The sequence below is a fragment of the Procambarus clarkii genome, chromosome 78 (genome assembly GCF_040958095.1).
Source record: "Procambarus clarkii isolate CNS0578487 chromosome 78, FALCON_Pclarkii_2.0, whole genome shotgun sequence".
Lineage (NCBI taxonomy): Eukaryota > Metazoa > Arthropoda > Malacostraca > Decapoda > Cambaridae > Procambarus > Procambarus clarkii.
The window spans coordinates 18,614,229-18,633,639 of NC_091227.1; the positions used below are offsets into that span (position 1 = coordinate 18,614,229).

At 37.9% G+C, this 19,411-nt stretch overlaps 1 protein-coding gene and 1 long non-coding RNA gene across 2 annotated transcripts in view; one reads left to right on the top strand and one right to left on the bottom strand.

Annotated features, from left to right (window-relative positions):
• LOC123746084 (uncharacterized) overlaps window positions 1-19,411 on the top strand; it is a 74,102-nt gene that overhangs the window by 47,720 nt on the left and 6,971 nt on the right. The window contains exons 3-5 of the mRNA XM_045727335.2: window positions 16,201-16,322; window positions 17,025-17,234; window positions 17,354-17,435. Of these exons, the coding sequence (XP_045583291.2) occupies window positions 16,201-16,322; window positions 17,025-17,234; window positions 17,354-17,435 (414 nt within the window). The remainder of the gene's footprint in view (window positions 1-16,200; window positions 16,323-17,024; window positions 17,235-17,353; window positions 17,436-19,411) is intronic.
• Window positions 599-2,124, bottom strand: LOC138357470 (uncharacterized). Its single transcript, XR_011225025.1, has 3 exons — window positions 1,988-2,124; window positions 1,787-1,868; window positions 599-741 (listed from the first exon to the last, which is right to left on the bottom strand). It is a non-coding gene; the product is annotated as an uncharacterized lncRNA (long non-coding RNA).

A 19,411-nucleotide genomic window follows, 5' to 3' on the forward strand; every position in this document is an offset into this window, starting at 1 on the left:
GCCAGTAGTTCAAGTAGCAGGTACCTAGATTCAGAGAAGAGTTCTTTGCTGCGTTAACAGCAGTTGTTGCCTCAGTATGGTTCGTTGGTAGTTGAGAGCCGAGGGCCAGGCAGAGATAGTCTGCTACGAGGTAGGGACTCCATTCAAACCAAAAGTATGTCGGACCAGCATCTCTGTCGCATAACTTTGTCAGGGTCAGATTATAACTGGTGATGTTTTGGAGAGTCCAGCCGCCTTCCCATGACACGTAGTTACCTTGCGGGTCACTCTGACAGTCTGCTATACTCCGCACTTCCTCCGGGCTTAGCGGCCTGTCCCACACATTCACCTGACGGGAGGGAAAGAACGTGTTAAAGCAGCTTCATATTTAACGACGGTTCACATGTTGATTATTTTGAAAAGCGAGAGGCGACCTTATCGGCCAATAGTTACAACCTCTGACACTTGCTGCGGATGATTTGATTATGAAGAATTTGCACTTATGAAAACGTTTTGCAAATGTTTGTTCATTGAGTGACGTGTACCAAAATAAAAATCTCACCAGTAGTCATGATATATGAGCCCACCTGCGTTAGATCTCCACTGAAACTTCGGCGAGCCACCAATCCTTGACCCAGGCGAGCCTTCACCCCAGACACAGTGCGGACGATATCATATTCCTGGTGGTTGTTGAGGCTTCCGTCCACGTACGTGCTGATCAGGTGCTGAGTGTGGTCGTACGTGAAACATAGGTGGTGCCACCTGCACAGGATATTAGTTATAAGTACAAGACGTCATTTTTTAAATGATTATTGACAAGTTTTGTGCAAATTTGTTTAGCCACAATTAGCTAGATGGGAAGAATGCGTTACTAGGCTTATAATGAAAATATGTAATCGTTAATTATATGTCTTTAAATGGCAATGTTTTATACATTTGTAATTTTTAGCAATTATTAGTAGTGTTATTGTTAAGAAAACCAACTTTTGAGTAGTTATATATTTTCCCATATCATTTTCCAGTAGTTTAAATTTCTCATGCACAGTGAGATGTACTCTTAGGGCCAAACGCTTGGACAACTTTGCCTTGTCAGGTTTAGTTTTTGTTGGGACAATATAGCGCCAAACTTAAACGCTCAACTTATCCAGAACAGGGAAACAAAATACACTTACAGTTTTGCAGTCATTCTTGTCTTTTTTATATATATATATATATGAGAAAATTTAACGGTTTTTAAATGCCACCAAACTTTAAAGAATATGCACCATTTCACTTCAATATAAAACATGCCTAAAATAATAATTACCAAAATGTAAGATATGTTGAAATTAAAATGTATTGAAAATTGCAGAGAACAGCCGAGAAAAGATGGTTCCCTACATAACAAGTTAGAAAGAAAAATAAGTACAACTCTTGGAGAATTTGGTTGTATTTAACAACATTGCTTCTCCTGGATTGAAACCCCATTGAATGTGAAATAAAATAAATTTTACTGACATTGATCTGAGAAATATGAATATTTCATATCTCACTTAAGGATATTTATTATATTGCTCTCATTAATAATCAATAGTACTATTATATAAATCATTACGAAACTCGGGATTTCATACGGCCTGTGGACCACGGCTGTTGCCTGTGAACACGATAACATTCTGACCAGTTAACAAAATAATTTATAGACTACTCCATTACACGAAAAACGGCTAAATAATAGAACTACGACAGCATCGTACAAATTACAGTCGTGCTTACTGATGCTTGTGTTCCAGTAGAATGTAGTTATATAATTTCCAAAGAGACTCACTTGAATACCCAGATCTTCTTCTTGAGGAGCTGGAAGTTCCAGTTTCTGGCGATGACTGGCCTCACCCTCTCCACCCAAATGTCTGCAACATGGAAAGTTCTCGCTTGTAGACTCTACTCATTGAAATTACAATAATTGTAATAAATACATTAAAATACAGTATTGGGTAGTCACTTTTTTACAATATCCCAAAATATTTACCTCCTTCAAGGATGCCCGAATCGTTTTTACTATTGAAGATGGCGAAGAACGTTGCCCAGCCGTGGATGGTGAAGAGGTAGAACCTGCCGCAGAGGGTGACGGAGTGTAACTGACGGCGTAGGTCCAGCTGGCCCTGGTACCACGCCATGGTCTCTGTAGTGGCCTTGCGGTCCTCTTGGAAACGCAGCACCTGGATCCCCTCAACCTGGCCTGCGGACACAACGTTTCCCCAGGCGCCATAATACCAAGTTTATGTCACTGGGCACAAGACCCGCTACCAGTTCCCTAGGCGCCATAATACCAAGTTTATGTCACTGGGCACGACACTCACTACCAGTTAATTTACGAGATCTGAACCTCGTATTTTGATCATGTAGACTTAATCTGCATTTACTCAACAGCTTACGAGCTCCGAAACGCTACGAGACCGCTGATAACAATAACATTAGAGTGAGGTTATTGATGTTCGTAACGCTTCAGAGCTAGTAAATGGTTTCGTAAATACCGACTATTCTGTTATGATCAAAATAAGAGGTACAGATCTCGTAAGTAGACACCAAACTATTTTGTGAATACTGACAAGGCAATAAGTGTGAGATTAATGAATTCATTGGCAATAAGAGTGAAGCAAGGAATATCTATGCCAATATGTGTGAGCTTAAGGAATAAATGTTAGATCTAAGGAATGTGGATATCATTATCAACGACTGCGACCATTCATTGATTTCTAGAGGAAATTGTACATGAAGAACCAGTACAAATCTAAAGATTAAGAAACCGTATATTGTATCATGCTTGGCACGGAAGTTACCAATAGTTAGTGGTAACTTTTGTCAGTGTTTTAAGCGAAGATAAAATCCACAGTCCCCTATTTAACCTGATGGCTACCAGTCACCCGGATGAATAAGGAGCACATCATCGGAAATAATTAGACAATAACATGCGATAATGCAGATGCACGGAATGTTTCTCACCAGAATGGAGCAGGAATAAAGCGAAGCAGACGTCCAGCAGCAACAACGACGTCAGGTTAGGCTTCATAGTGACTTCCGATGTCGCCTAGAACGCCAACACATCACCTGTCGCTTCTTACAATAATATATTATTACCTCATTTTGGTGTAGTGTTTTGTGACCTTCAATCAAATTACACAACCTGTCTAAATTCCGTACCGAAATTCAGGTTTTTCCTCGCGACGGAGTCAACAGCGCTCTGGGTTCGTAGTCCTAAGGGGCCCGAGTTCGATTCCTAGTCGAGGCACAAACAAATGAGCAGAGTTTCTTTCATCTGATGCACTTGTTCACCTAGCAGTAAATAGATACCTGGGAGTTAGACAGCTGCTGCGGGCTGCAACCTGGGGATGTGTATGTGAGAGAAATATGTAGTAAATGTGGTGAAGAAAATATGTCGGGAGTCAGTACATTAGACAACTGACGGTTAGAAAGGCAGAGTCCAAGAGCAAACAGCTCGATCCTGCAGTCACAAACACTAAAAAATAAGAATACACACGCACACACATCCATCAACTCTCTCGTATTTTCTACACACTCCCAAACTTAAACAAATTATACCCTTCACAATAAAACTCACAGCGTGACAGTCCATGAAAGGTGGATACGGAGAAATAATGAAGTGTCTCATATCATGTATTCTAAACCTTTGATTCGTTTGATGTTCACAGTTGTCTCAATGTGTTTATTATTCCAACACTTCATACACGCCGTTTTGCATATGATAGCATTTATGTGTTCCCAGAAATTTGAACATTTAATAAAATGATTGTGGACATTTATTATCAAAATACAAGTTCAAAAAATAACGCTACAAAAATATTGACATGGTTATCAAAGAGTAGTGGACACTGGTAACGGCTATAACTTTATTAATATTTCATCTTTCCATTCAGTAAGATATCTCAACATGCAATTCGGTATTTAATATTTTCTTGTTCACGGAAACAAATTGTTGCCAAAAACTGTTTACTAAGTTTATTGTTTGTGTGGTCTAGACTTCGTCTCACTGCTGTACCAATCATATTTTGTCTTACTGGGATTTCTTGTCTTGCTGGGATTTCTTGTTACTTCAACGCCACATTTCCGTTTTTCAGCTGTATCATCTTAATGTGTACATTTGTTCTCAGTGTATCCTCCATGGTTCCAACTCTGTGTATTGAATAGTCTCATTTCCTCATCGTAATGCATACACTTAAGAGACGTTAGAAAGAATTTTTTCAGTGTCAGAGTAGTTAATAAATGGAATGCACTAGGAAGTGATGTGGTGGAGGCTGACTCCATACACAGTTTCAAATGTAAATATGATAGAGCCCAGTAGGCTCAGGAACCTGTACACCAGTTGACAGTTGAGAGGCGGGACCAAAGAGCCAGAGCTCAACCCCCGCAAGCACAACTAGGTGGGTGAGCACTTAAACTTCTTGTAGATATTGATGATGGTCTACGTATGTCTACTACTGATTAATAACATCAGTATTTCGCTTCATTTGAGCATACTCAATTTAAATTATGTTTACATTTTCTAATTTCTTATAAATAATATTTTCATGTTCTTATTGTGCCGATGGGTTGTAGTAGAAGGAACCAGCTTGTTCGATAGGCGCAGTTAGGTAGGCCTATTGGAAATAAAAGACATATTGCTTGTATGTGTATTTGAGAAACTGAAGCTTATTGTTTAAATTCATGATATAGTTGTAGTGTTTTTAAATTAGCTAAGCATTTATAACATTTGCATTAAGATTTGTTTATGAATGAAAGGACTCAGCAAACTGCAACACTAAACTGGAGACTCAAGTTGGATGGATAAAATTAGATTTAGCAGATACATAGGCAAAGACTGGTTCAAAAACTAGCTTGCAAATCTATTAAGCAAGTTACTAAGTAACATAATATAAACAAACTAGAAGTTTCTGGGAATTATTTGTTTTTTCTTTATAAAATAATATATAATATAAAGATCATATTTACATCAGTTTACAAGGGAAAATACTACATTTATATATATCTTATATAATTCTCAGTAAACCATTTTTCCATATCACCGATCATGAGCCGTAAACCCCAAATGTTATAACTGATCCTGCTTCGCAAGAACTTTAATATTTTGTCTACTGAGTAGCTCCTGCCTGCCTATCCACACAAAAAAAAAGAATCAGAAAGTAGTAAAATTATTGTATTTTTAATTTTCTTGCATTTTGTCAATATAAAACATTAAAAGCCTCATTAAATCCACACCAATGCTTAGTCCACATAAAGCTTTAAGAGTGTCTGTAATCCAGTTTACAAGAACAACTTTCAGCTTACAAAAATAATATATATGCATATTTTTCTCAATTTCAGTACAATGGTCACATCACATTGGCTATCGTTGTCCTTAATGCCCAACATCAACAACCTATCATTTGTAGGAAGGGTCTCCTGAATATAGCGATACAATAATTCACGTTGTTTTGGAGCAAGGGATGAAAATGGGAGTTGTCTTGCATGGACTAATAACCCAGCTGCAGGTTGTCGGGGGCACGCGGCCCGGTCCTTGACCAGGCCTCCTTTTTTTATTCATTATTATTTTTGTTTATACCCAGGAAACAGCCCGTTGCAGCTGTCTAACTCCCAGCTACCTAGTTACTACTAGGTGAACAGAGGGCATCAGGGTGAAAGCAATTCTGCCCCATTTGTTTCCGCTTTCACCGGGGATCAAACCCGGAACTTCAGGACTACGAATCCGAAGCGCTGTCCACTGTCAGGTCCCTTGACCAACGTCTAACCTTCTCAAAGATGTAACCCAGAATAATTGCGTAATTTCAAGGAAAAGTGGCCAAACGTCTCAACATATATGCCCGGGAATCGAACCCATGGGCTGCGAGCCTACTGAGCTGCTCCATGAATATCTTTAAGTTGTTCTTAACAATGGTTATAAAGCTTATATACATGTAAAAACAAACAAAAGTTACAAGTTTTGAATATTTAATACAAGACTATGCAGTTGACATAAAGTCTTGACTCAAAATTATGCAATAGGCTTGTAGATTGTTTAACCGAGTTTTCAAAACTTCTCATGCAGTGTACATCATTGTTCTGAACTTTGAAGATGGTCAATTAAATGTAGACAGTTATATTGGTCTTTATGACACTACATATGAATTTTAGACTGACTATATTCTCAAGGCTGTAAATGGACTATTATGACTGCCTTTGTAATACATGTAGTTGAAATGTAGGAAGGTTAATTGGACTTTCAATATTGAGTTAATGGCATGAAAACTATTATATTGGGGTTTCAAGACGGCAGATGGCATGCGGATTATTGTTTTGATGTCAAAACTGTGCAGATGACGCAGTGACCTAGCACAGTGTTCTGTGCTCTCACCCCTAGGAGGGTGCGAGATGGCATTTTAGGGAGGGTGCGTCGCGAACCATCAAAATTATCCCCTTGTGAATTAAGTAAAAAAAATCCTTCATAATGCTATCTTCCACCTGCCTTCTCGAGAGAATAATAATGTTTCCACCTGCTAGTCTCCAGAGCAGAGATTTTCAACCTTTTTAAACTCACCGCACACTCAATAAGACATTGAAGTAGTAAAGGCACTCCGTTAGTTTTTTTTTAGTACAAGTGAGAATATGTTACTGAGATGTCAGTTGACTCGTTCAAATGAATGGCCAGAAAATTTGCTTCTTACCACAAACTCCCACGGCACACCTGTGGACCCTTTGGGGCACTCCAATTACAAGATGCTGCTCCGGAGCGTTCCCCTCCGGTTTTCTTCAAAACACAACTGGTTCACAAAGATTCAGCCAAATAAGAGACATTACCTACCAGTCTCACCACAGAAATGACTCCAGTCCCCGTTATTTAGTTGATATAGCAGGTATGATATAGTTATGATAACTTGGAAGTTCTCAATCCTTGTTCCACAATTTGAAACTAATTGATTCTCACTTTGGCAAGAAACTGGTATTATGGTACTCTCACATCCAATATACATTTGTATATTTCACTGCATAAAATCTTCAAGCTCCTTGGATCATGAGTTAAAATTAAAAAAAAAAACATACGTGAGAAAGTTAATACATGTTTGTTGATTTTCTCCACTAATCTCGTTTAGCTATTTATCAGATCAACACATACCAAATGTCTTGAAATCTATTCTCTGCGACTTTTCACATTTATTTGACACGCTTAACACTACAAATTCTCGTTGCCAGAATGTTCATGACAAAGAGAAAATTTTTACTTAACATGTAATTGCTTTCAAAATGACATTAAGCAATATTATTATATATAATACTTCATAAAGTGTACCGTAGAAAGGATGTAGGGGAGTATCCCAGCGGCTGGTGGTGGTAGTGGTGCGCAGCCTATCCAGAAGCTCAGTCCTCGGCCAAGTGGGGGTCTGAGCTGTCCAACCTCGGCCGCGCCAGACCTGCAACTCATATTTTGTCCATGCGCACCGCTTCAGCTCTCTATAAAGTCTTATTAATATTCATATAGATGACAAAAATATTACGTTAGATTTTATGAATGGCTCTGCATTTTCTCACCAGCGCTAGTCAAAATTGATTATATAAAAAATACTTATTCTTTCATGAAATGGTTTAAAATAAATTTATGTGATTTCAAAATGTAATTCTGTGTGAGGAAAATGGCCATAACATTACGAGTATATTATCTATTGAGAAGATGTTTCCATCCAAGGCCTTAGTTGTGGCGGCATTAGTAGTTTTTTTTAGTTTAGTTCATTTATTATGCACCCCATACCCATCTTGAGGGCGGTAGTGGAAAGGGTTACAGAGGCACATAATGGGCTCATGGACTGAAAATTTATTACTGCATATATGTAACCATTGTTACATATTTGTAGTAACTAAACATCAATGAGAAAATCCGTAGGAGCAATGATGCGGGTTCGAACCTCTGCGGTGGGTGTTCTCCACGCACACGCTCTAGCCAATAGACCACGACATGGTATAAGGATTGCAACCTGGAATTCTGAACACACAAGGATTTTCTGAGGCTTCTACTGAAGCCAGAACAGGATTTTCACACAATCCCCTCCATGTACTCTGGCTCTGTCATCTAGCACTTGTTCCTACGGATTTTTGCATTGATACAGACACGTTAGTGTGATTAATCTGTGTAACTAAACATCACGTTAACCATTGTTTCACGTAATGGTTACTGTAGAGCACGTGATTTGCAAATCTCGTTACTTAAAAATCATGATATATTATTGGGCCATGATATATTATTGTTGAAATACCTGAAAAAATATGTATGATTGTCATTATTTAATCAATGGCGCAATGGACGCTTTTAGCAATCATTCAGTATTCAGTAATATTCACCAAATGTAATAAATTATAAGCGTAAATGCCGCATTATATTATAATATTAAATTAACACCAAATGTTGGGAAAATGGAGAGTATTAACATAAAAGTATAATATGCTGAACGAAGTCACTCCAGCCCACTCCCACCGCGCATACATTTCTTGGTCATACCTACTGCAACCCGTTCTCGCAAATTTAATAAGTCAATATTGACTTATTAACTACGTGCATAGGTGACATACTTAACATAATAGATACCCTTAAAAAGATTCATAGAAAACACCGACCTTACCTAACCTTGTTAGTATCTTAAGATAAGCATCTTATTGCTTCGTAATTACAATTATTACTTAACCTATACCTATTATAGGTTAGGTAATAATTGTAATTACGAAGCAATAAGATGCTTATCTTAACATACTAAGTAGGTTAGGTAAGGTCGGTGTTTTCTATGAATCTTTTTAAGGGTATCTATTATGTTAAGTATGTCACCTATGCACATATTTAATAAGTCAATATTGACTTATTAAATTTGCGAGAACGGGCAACTGGCGCTTCAACTAAGTGACGCCGCACCTTATCCAATGATCTATCCTAGTGGTTTGCCACACACCAAGGGAAGGGAATGCTACAACCGTAGGAAAACCTATGGGGGAATGAACTAAAGCTCTTGGGCCCAGCTCTCAACCCTCAGTCGACTGATGTACAAGTTTGCGAGCCTATTGGACCGTATATAAAATCTACTTCCAGCACTTTACTTCTTGAAGTATTTCATTTGTTCACTAATCTGACACTGAGGGGGAAACTATAATTTATGTGACATGTTTGATACTTAATTTTCATCGCGTACTCCTCTTCGAATAAGACAAATTTATAAATAGTGTGCCTCTGCCTGCCCTGTCTGTTTTATTGATAATTTTGTATGTGGTAATCATGTCTTCCCTTTTTCTAATCCCTTCCAGTAACGTGAGCTTTAATTCCAATTAGTCTTTCCTCCTTACTAATACCTCTCAGCTCTGGGATTAGTCTGGCGAAATATCTCTGAGCTTTCTCCAGCTTTGTTCTATGGTTAATGAGATGAGGATTCCAAGCTGGTGCGCATTCGCCCCAAAGTTTTTTTCTCTCTTCGAGTCAAGTGGAGGGCTTCCTCTCCCATATTGTACATGGGATCCGGCCTCCTTTTCCCAGCACCCAGCTTCATTATTTTGCACTATTCTGAGTTAAACTAACAGCTGCTCTCACTGTGACTCCGTCTTCTATATTATAGGTACTATTTTATCCAATGGAGTACCTTCCACGTGACTTGCCTGTTTCTTCATTTTGTACACTAGTCTTCTGTGGGGTACTGTGTCAGAGGCTTTCTGATAGTCCAAAAATGTAAAAAATATAATACTGATCTCATTTCCCTGCAACAGCATGTTTCCCTTTTGAACTTGACAAATAGGTCTATTAAATAAGCAGTACAGTGTCTGATCTTTCTTAGATTATCACAGAAAACCATTCGTTTAAAAAACGACAAATTATGCCGAAAAGTTCATAAAAGCGCCTAAAACAGTTGCCTTTTGACAGCGAACGAATCTTTTCGAATTGACGTTCAAAATCTTGATCATCCTCAACACAATGCTTCCAGACTGGTTGATTATTGAGAGCGCGGGGTTTAATGTTGAGTGAATGAGATTCGTCCATCAAAATCGATGAAGACCAAGTGTTGGGCTTCAATGTCATTACCTATAAGTAATGATTGTGTAATGAGTTATGCAGGTGATCACTAAGATTTTTTTTGCAAACAGTTGTTGGCGAATGATGAAGATATTTGGAATAGCTTTTTTTCAAATAAACCACAAAACCACGATAGCCACCAGTCACTCCATTAGTTACACTAGCAACTATGTTAGTAAGCGGAATCTCGTTTTCTTTGGACAAATGCTCAATAACACGAAACACCAGACTTTTCCTTTAATACTCGTGTATAGTTGCCTTACAAATAAAAACTCTGGTCAAGCCTTCATCTTTATAAAGCGCACATAAGACTAATAAGGAGAGACTAATCTGGTTCTCGGGAATACAGTGATGGTCGTATACAATAATACATAATTCATTGTGTCGGGGGACAGGAAGCCAGAGAGTATGCATACACATTTGGCTTCATACATACATCTACTCACTAGATATTGCCATAAACTCATAATGTAATGACTATTTTCGTTCCAACAGACAATTCCCTCTTCGAACCGCGTAAATACAGATAAATATATAAGTAAAGCACTCTATGAAGGAACTATCATTTAACAAAAAATCAATTCCGTTTTGCCAAGCGCAAGAATAAAAAATGCAGACTAGTAATCATCATGTAATTTAACGGAAAAATAATTTCATGGTTGTTGTTGTCTTATATTTAGCTACTCAAAACGAAATGTCCGTGTAACACGGGCTATAGTGAGCCCGTAAATAATTGCATCTAAATGGCTATTAATTATAAGACTTAGTTGAGAGGTGAAGCGGTACAGTCGAGAGGTGAAGCGGTGCGCATGGACGGAATATGAGGTCTGAGGCGGCCGAGGGTAAACAGTTCAGACCCCACTTGGCCGGGGACTGAGCTCCTGGATACACTGCGCACCACCGCCACCTGCCGCTCTAATACGCTCTCCTACATCCTCTTTCTACGGTAAACTTTAAGACGTAATACAAATGAGAATATTGCTTAATGTAAGCGTTTTAGTAGTTACCTTTATGAGATAAATTTTGATGAATACTAAAATCATAGTACTTGTAAAATAACCTGTGTCGATTTAATATGAAATATTACAAAGTATATGAATGTGTTGTTCTCAGATATGGTTAATGGAGAAAGTTAGTATTACTGCACGTCCGAAAAATAGTTTTAATTTCCGATCCTAGAAGCTTCAAGACTTTAGAATGGGGTAATTTAGAATGTTAACATTCTAAATTACCCCATAACTGGGATGCGAGATAGCAATAGACTAGATACGACAGTCTCTAATTTTAAAATAAATTAGTTTCAGTTAGTGAGACCAGGATTTAAAGCTTCCTAGTTTTCGCCGTTATAACATATACATAAACCAAAGTATTTTATAGAAATCTAGAATACATTACGGCTAATATTTCTGTTATTTACGCAATGTACTGGTTCCGCTCAAAATAACAGTCTACACATAATCTTGGTAAAATAACTTTTGTATGCAAATCACTTTATCATCATAATTACTTACGTATCATCTATTTTATTGGCTAGGCCCCCCCAGTAAGGACAAGTTTGCTGGAGACTAACATGTGAGGACATGGTTATACTTTGGAGTAGCAGGTGAGGACATGGTTATACTCTAGAGATTACCAGATGAGAACAGGGTTATACTCTGGAGATTACCAGGTGAGAACATATATTCTGGAAATTACCAGGTGAGAACATATACTCTGGAGATTACCAGGTGAGAACATATACTCTGGAGATTACCAGGTGAGAACATATACTCTGGAGATTACCAGGTGAGAACATATACTCTGGAGATTACCAGGTGAGAACATATACTCTGGAGATTACCAGGTGAGAACATATACTCTGGAGATTACCAGGTGAGAACATATACTCTGGAGATTACCAGGTGAGAACATATACTCTGGAGATTACCAGGTGAGAACATCTGCCATCTTAAAACCACAGTGTAAGAGTGTTCATTTATCCAGTATCGAAACGCAATATAACCATCCACATAGCGTTTGCAGCTTTGAAATCCCAATAAAATTATACAATTCATATACACTGTCTTAAAAGTGTATATGTATTATAGACCTAATAGTACATTTCATATTCACAGTCTTGAAAATCTAATTATAAATCTGCATTCCATCTCCAGTCTTCAAATCCAATTAAATAATATGCATATTATCCGAAGAATTACATAAATATTAACTTTTATTTATATATATATATATATATATATATATATATATATATATATATATATATATATATATATATATATATATATATATTTATGTCGTACCTAGTAGCCAGAACGCACTTCTCAGCCTACTATGCAAGGCCCAATTTGCCTAATAAGCCAAGTTTTCATGAATTAATTGTATTTCGACTACCTAACCTACCTAACCTAACCTAACTTTTTCGGCTACCTAACCTAACCTAACCTATAAAGATAGGTTATGTTAGGTTAGGTAGGGTTGGTTAGGTTCGGTCATATATCTACGTTAATTTTAACTCCAATAAAAAAAAATTGATCTCATACATAATGAAATGGTTAGCTTTATCATTTCATCAGAAAAAAATTAGAGAAAATATATTAATTCAGGAAAACTTGGCTTATTAGGCAAATCGGGTCATGCATAGTAGGCTGAGAAGTGCGTTCTGGCTACTAGGTACGACATATATATATATATATATATATATATATATATATATATATATATATTAAATACATCTTCAGAAGGTCATTTTACATTTCTGTAAAATGACCTTCTGAAGATGTATTTAATATACGAAAGTACTTAAGGAAATTTCCTGTTTCATTTTTCCTCCGTGGTCTGACATTGTCACATTCTTAATCACGTGTTTATTTTCGTGATATACACACATATATATATATATATATATATATATATATATATATATATATATATATATATATATCAAGGAATCAAGAAATCTGCAATAGGCCTATTGGTCCATGCGATTCGCCTATATATGTAAGATGTCTCGAAAATCCGTTCTCATTGCGAAAAATTATTTGTAAATTAATTGTTGCATTTTACAATTTTATCTTCTATTTTGCAGATATGCCAGTTGTAAGATAAACGATTGCGTGTAGAGTAGAAGAAGGTTCAAGAAAAGAAGGTTGAACTGTTGCTGTTGTATATATGATGTAAAAGTCAGAGAAGCATGCCAATTATCCCACCATAATTATCCCCATAAACCACTCAGTCAAGTGTTTTGGGACTCGGAAAAGAATTATAAAAGGTATTTAGAGTAGACCTTGCAGATACCTCCTCAACACCTGTTGATAGGAGAAAATATTATACGCATGTGGGGTGCTCGCTGGCCTCGCCGGTTCGAATCCTGTCGGGGGGAGGGCCGAGGTGCAAAAGTCTTACGACTCGTGTTTGGAGGCTATAAGTTCTGCCTCCCACAACAACAAAGTGGTCGCAGGCTAAGGGCCCTCCTTCCCATAGTTCATGTATGTAAAATGTAATACACGATCGGCAAATCATTTTTAGCAAAAGTACTTTATAATAAAGTGGCAAATTCTGATGCAGTTCTGACATACATACACCAATATATACAAGGGACAAATACAATACATACAGCTGCAGCCATAAGCTACGCACTGAGCACGAATGGACACATTAAGGTGATACAGCTGATGGAAATTTGTCGTTAAAATAAGTTAACAAATACCTTAAGACAAAATATGATTCCTAAAGCAGAGTGGCTGTGCAGCCCGTTCTCTTAATTTGCCACTGTAAAAACTCCAATCTCCTAACCTAACCAGATACATACGAACCCAAGCAACCTTCATAACCTGTTGAGTCCGATGCATAGAAAATGTACTTATTTGTGAACTATTGCTTTTCATAGTAAGTTGCATTTATAACGGTTATCCCTAGCGTAAAAAATGTTTTATGATAACTACAAAGCATGTGAAGTATGATTAATATGTATAATGAGTACATAATCGTATGTGTAGCATGATGTGCAGTATAAGAACATAAAATATGAAGAATGATGAATACATAGCATGTGTAGTATGATAAATTCATAACATGTGCAGTATGAATGCAAAGCATGTGTAGTATGATGAATTTACTGCATATATTGTATGATGAATTCACTGCATGTGTTGTATGATGAAAACATTGCATGCGATGATTACATTGTTATGTGATGAATGCTAACATAATATATCAAGCCTAGCATGGCTTCACCCTCGCCAAACCGAAGCCTATGTTGACTTGATTTAACGACTGATAAAGTGACAGCTATAGAAACACATTAAAATAATTCTGAATTAAGTTATTTTGTGGCTATAGAAGATACAGCAACACACGGGACCCTAGAAAAAGCTATCACTTGAATGGCACTTAAGCTGAAAGCTCCACAATTAACCTCAGTTCTGCTAAAATGAAAAGCAGGTACACGCTCATATATTATTGAAAACGAGTGAGGAAAGACCAAACAGTTTGGGGTCATTACTCGCGTTATCAGTTAAATATTTATTGACACAAAGGGTTTAAACTACGTGCAGTATTGACAGTCTGATACATATATTTTTACCTTAGCACAATATAATGACGCCATAATATGATAGCCAACTGCGATGGGATTTCTGATCACAGATTTCTTCAGTGTCGAACGGCCGTTAGATGAAACATTGAATCTTATGCTCTTCATTTACTTATCGTTGTAGATATATATAATTACATATATATATATATATATATATATATCAGCAACGTATCCTCCAAAAACGAAATTACTTATATTTGGCCTAGGAGAAGATAGGGTAGGCTACTGCATTTTGTTTCAGGCCTTTTAGAAAAACATTAGTTCAATGATTCTAGGACGACTCATACTTCATTTTACAATTTGATTGGGACTGACACGCGATTCGCTGAAGTTTTCTTCCACATATTCCATATAGAATATGGTGAGGTGTTACCAAGTCGAGAGGATTGGAGAATTTTGCTTTTCATTCTCATAGGTTAACTGGGATAGTAGGTATGGTGTGAGTTGGCAGTTATATCTTGGTCTTGTAGATGGCAGGATGTACTGAAGTGTGAGCTGGCTGTTATATCTTGGTCTTGTAGATGGCAGGATGTACTGAAGTGTGAGCTGGCTGTTATATCTTGGTCTTGTAGATGGCAGGATGTACTGAAGTGTGAGCTGGCTGTTATATCTTGGTCTTGTAGATGGCAGGATGTACTGAAGTGTGAGTTGGCAGTTATATCTTGGTCTTGTAGATGGCAGGATGTACTGAAGTGTGAGCTGGCTGTTATATCTTGGTCTTGTAGATGGCAGGATGTACTGAAGTGTGAGTTGGCAGTTATATCTTGGTCTTGTAGATGGCAGGATGTACTGAAGTGTGAGCTGGCTGTTATATCTTGGTCTTGTAGATGGCAGGATGTACTGAAGTGTGAGCTGGCTGTTATATCTTGGTCTTGTAGATGGCAGGATGTACTGAAGTGTGAGCTGGCTGTTATATCTTGGTCTTGTAGATGGCAGGATGTACTGAAGTGTGAGCTGGCTGTTATATCTTGGTCTTGTAGATGGCAGGATGTACTGAAGTGTGAGCTGGCTGTTATATCTTGGTCTTGTAGATGGCAGGATGTACTAAAGTGTGAGCGGGCTGTTATATCTTGGTCTTGTAGATGGCAGGATGTACTAAAGTGTGAGCTGGCTGTTATATCTTGGTCTTGTAGATGGCAGGATGTACTAAAGTGTGAGCGGGCTGTTATATCTTGGTCTTGTAGATGGCAGGATGTACTAAAGTGTGAGCTGGCTGTTTATAGTTGCAAGAGTGTGTGTGATATATAGTGCTTTGGCTATGTCTAATCTGTCGTAGTTGTTTTTTATTATTATATTTCGATGTTATTGCTCATGGAATTAAACTTTTATCGACAGTAACTGAGTCACTTTTAACTGCATATTTTAGTATTCAATAAATTTAATTGAAAGTGCTTACATGTATGATATGAAATTCTAGTTACATTAAAAATCCCACAGAATACAGGAAATGATTCCACTCAGTATGAGCATATGTTTAAAAAATAGAAAGGTCGTATCATTTTATTTAATGCCACCGAGTGTTACACTAAATTCTGAAGTAATAATATATTGTTTTAAGGAACGTCAGGTCATGTGCTGGTGCCTCAGGCGGTGTGAGGTCATCACAGGTCACCATGAAACTTGAGACGACATTGTTGTTGCTGCTGGGCGTCTGCTTTGCTTCATTCCTGCTCCATCCTGGTGAGTAATGAATGTTTCTGAGAGACGTGAGGTGAGAGACGGGGAGGGGGGGGGGGTAGAGGTGAGATATGAGAGAAAGGGTGGAGAGAGTGAATTATTAGGAGAGACAGAGGAGGGGAGAGAAAATGAGAGAGGGATGTTGGGGAGAAAGGTGAAGACGGGGGTGATGAATGAGAGGGGAATAGGGAAAGAGAAGTGAGGGACGGCAAGATTGAGAGATGGTGAAGGGAGAAGAGAGACCTGGGCGCAGCCGGGTACTTCGGGTAATCGAGAGAAAATTATCATAATTTCCTATTGCTTTTTTTTTTTTTGCACGTTCTATTTTTGTTATTACATGCGCCTGTATAGTATTCTTTACCCTTCCCAGCCGTATAAGAAAATATAATTTGACTCCTGTTAACTTATCAGCCTATTCCTGAGCGTTATGGCGCCATAATAACTTGGTATCATGGCGCCTGGGGAACTGGTAGTGAGTTTTGTGCCCAGAGACCTAAACTTGGTATTATGGCGCCTGGGGAACTGGTAGTGAGTGTCGTGCCCAGTGACATAAACTTGGTATTATGGCGCCTGGGGAACTGGTACTGAGTGTCGTGCCCAGTGACATAAACTTGGTATTATGGCGCCTGGGGAACTGGTACTGAGTGTCGTGCCCAGTGACATAAACTTGGTATTATGGCGCCTGGGGAAACGTTGTGTCCGCAGGCCAGGTTGAGGGGATCCAGGTGCTGCGTTTCCAAGAGGACCGCAAGGCCACTACAGAGACCATGGCGTGGTACCAGGGCCAGCTGGACCCACACCGTCAGTTACACTCCGTCACCCTCTGCGGCAGGTTCTACCTCTTCACCATCCACGGCTGGGCAACGTTCTTCGCCATCTTCAATAGTAAAAACGATTCGGGCATCCTTGAAGGAGGTAAATATTTTGGGATATTGTAAAAAAGTGACTACCCAATACTGTATTTTAATGTATTTATTACAATTATTGTAATTTCAATGAGTATAGTCTACAAGTGAGAACTTTCCATGTTGCAGACATTTGGGTGGAGAGGGTGAGGCCAGTCATCGCCAGAAACTGGAACTTCCAGCTCCTCAAGAAGAAGATCTGGGTATTCAAGTGAGTCTCTGGAAATTATGTAACTACATTCTACTGGAACACAAGCATCAGTAAGCACGACTGTAATTTGTACGATGCTGTCGTAGTTCTAGTATTTTGCCATTTTTCTTATGATGGAGAAGTCTATAAATTATTTTATCAACTGGTCAGAGTGCTATCTAGCTGAGAACCGTGATGAGGGTTCGAACCTACGTCCGGGATGATCCCATACGCGCCTTAATCGATTGCGCCACGACATGAAAAGAATTGCAACCGGGAGTGCTGCTGCCCTCACGGATCCTGCAGCCTCTCCGAGACTCAACCCGGGGTTTTACACACTCCGCCATGCACCCCGGCTCTGTCAACAAGCTGTTCTACCTCTTCGCCCTTACTTCAATACAATACATCATCCCGGACGTAGGTTCGAACCCTCATCACGGCTCATGTGGATTTGTTCGTTTCCGAGGGTTGTAATTGAGAAAGGAATATTGACATACCTTGTGATAGATTAATGTATGTAAAAGTATCATTTATGAATCTTTTTTTAAACAGAGTTTCTAATTGCCCGGATAAATTTATTAAAGCATTTGGTATTAAAAAGATGAAGATTTGCATATCACTTGAGCAGATAAGTGAAATCCAATCTTTATCTTGAACAAAATCAATTATATTAATAAAATGAAAGAACCGCTTATAGATAGGAATACTTATGTGACTTTAACTCTCGATCCACTTAAAAAAGTTACTGCTAATTTTAATCATAATTTGTTAGATTTTCTAAAGTATAATAAAATGATTAAACATCTGAAGATTAAATACCCGTCTCTGCCATACATGTATGGACCTATTCAGACTCACAAGTCAGTACTCCAGCGAAACCCATTGTTAGTTCCATAGACTCTGTCACTTGTAAATTGTCGAAATATTTGTGCAGATTTTGCTCCCTTTGGAGCAGTGCTCGCGTCTCACATTAAATCAATATTGAATTAGTCAGCAAAGTAACTTATATGTATTTGTGATATAACTTCAGCTTTGTGAGTTTCGATGTGACAGCTTTGTTTACGAGAGTCTCCGTTTATGACTTGTTGGAATACTTGATTGAACTGCCTAAATATAGTTGGGACTTGCCAGCAATCATAATTATTGAATTGATTAAATTCTCGGGTTAAGGGTAACACTTCTGTATTTAATGGAAATTTTTATACCTTGATGTTTGGAATATTACTATATAATATATACTAAGTTCTGGAACATATATAATATATATATATTCTATATATAATATATTATATTATATAATAAGAACATATATAATATATAATATAATATATATTAATATTAATATTCACAATCAGAAACTTAATCCGTAGAAACTTATTTATATCATTACAGTGCCGGCTGCACCATAGTAAAGTAAATCAAACACATTTTAGGCATATCTTGCAGCTGCCCTTTCTCTTACATCGGCCTATTTGTAGGAATAATCATATTAGTATTAATGTGGGTAAATCTTTCACCAGATTATTTAATCAATAAACTTTTTAGGCGAGTGTCTGGCGTAAAGAGAGAGCCTGAATATTTTACCTGTTTGGACTGAACGATTGTTGATGAGGAGATTAGTGCCAGTGATGGCATGCAAGGGCTGCTGTCCATATAGCTGTTATGGATTGATAAGCTTTATTAACTGGTATCAATCGAGCAGGCATTAACTATTCCGGCTTTGCTCAGACGTGGACAAAAACCGTACGAACTCCTAAGTTCCGTAATGATTTATCATATTGAACTCCGGAATAACGAGAGTTGTGCAATAAATGGCCTTAAGTGGGATACGAAGTATTAATGTTTATCGGATCAATGGCACTGAATAAATAAAATATTTCAAGTACAAAGGTTTGCAATCCAACAGAAGCGAGGTTGTTGAATACGACCAAATTAACAATGATTCGCGCCAAATTTCCCCGCAAGCTTGATATGACAGGAATCATCTTATCGCTACA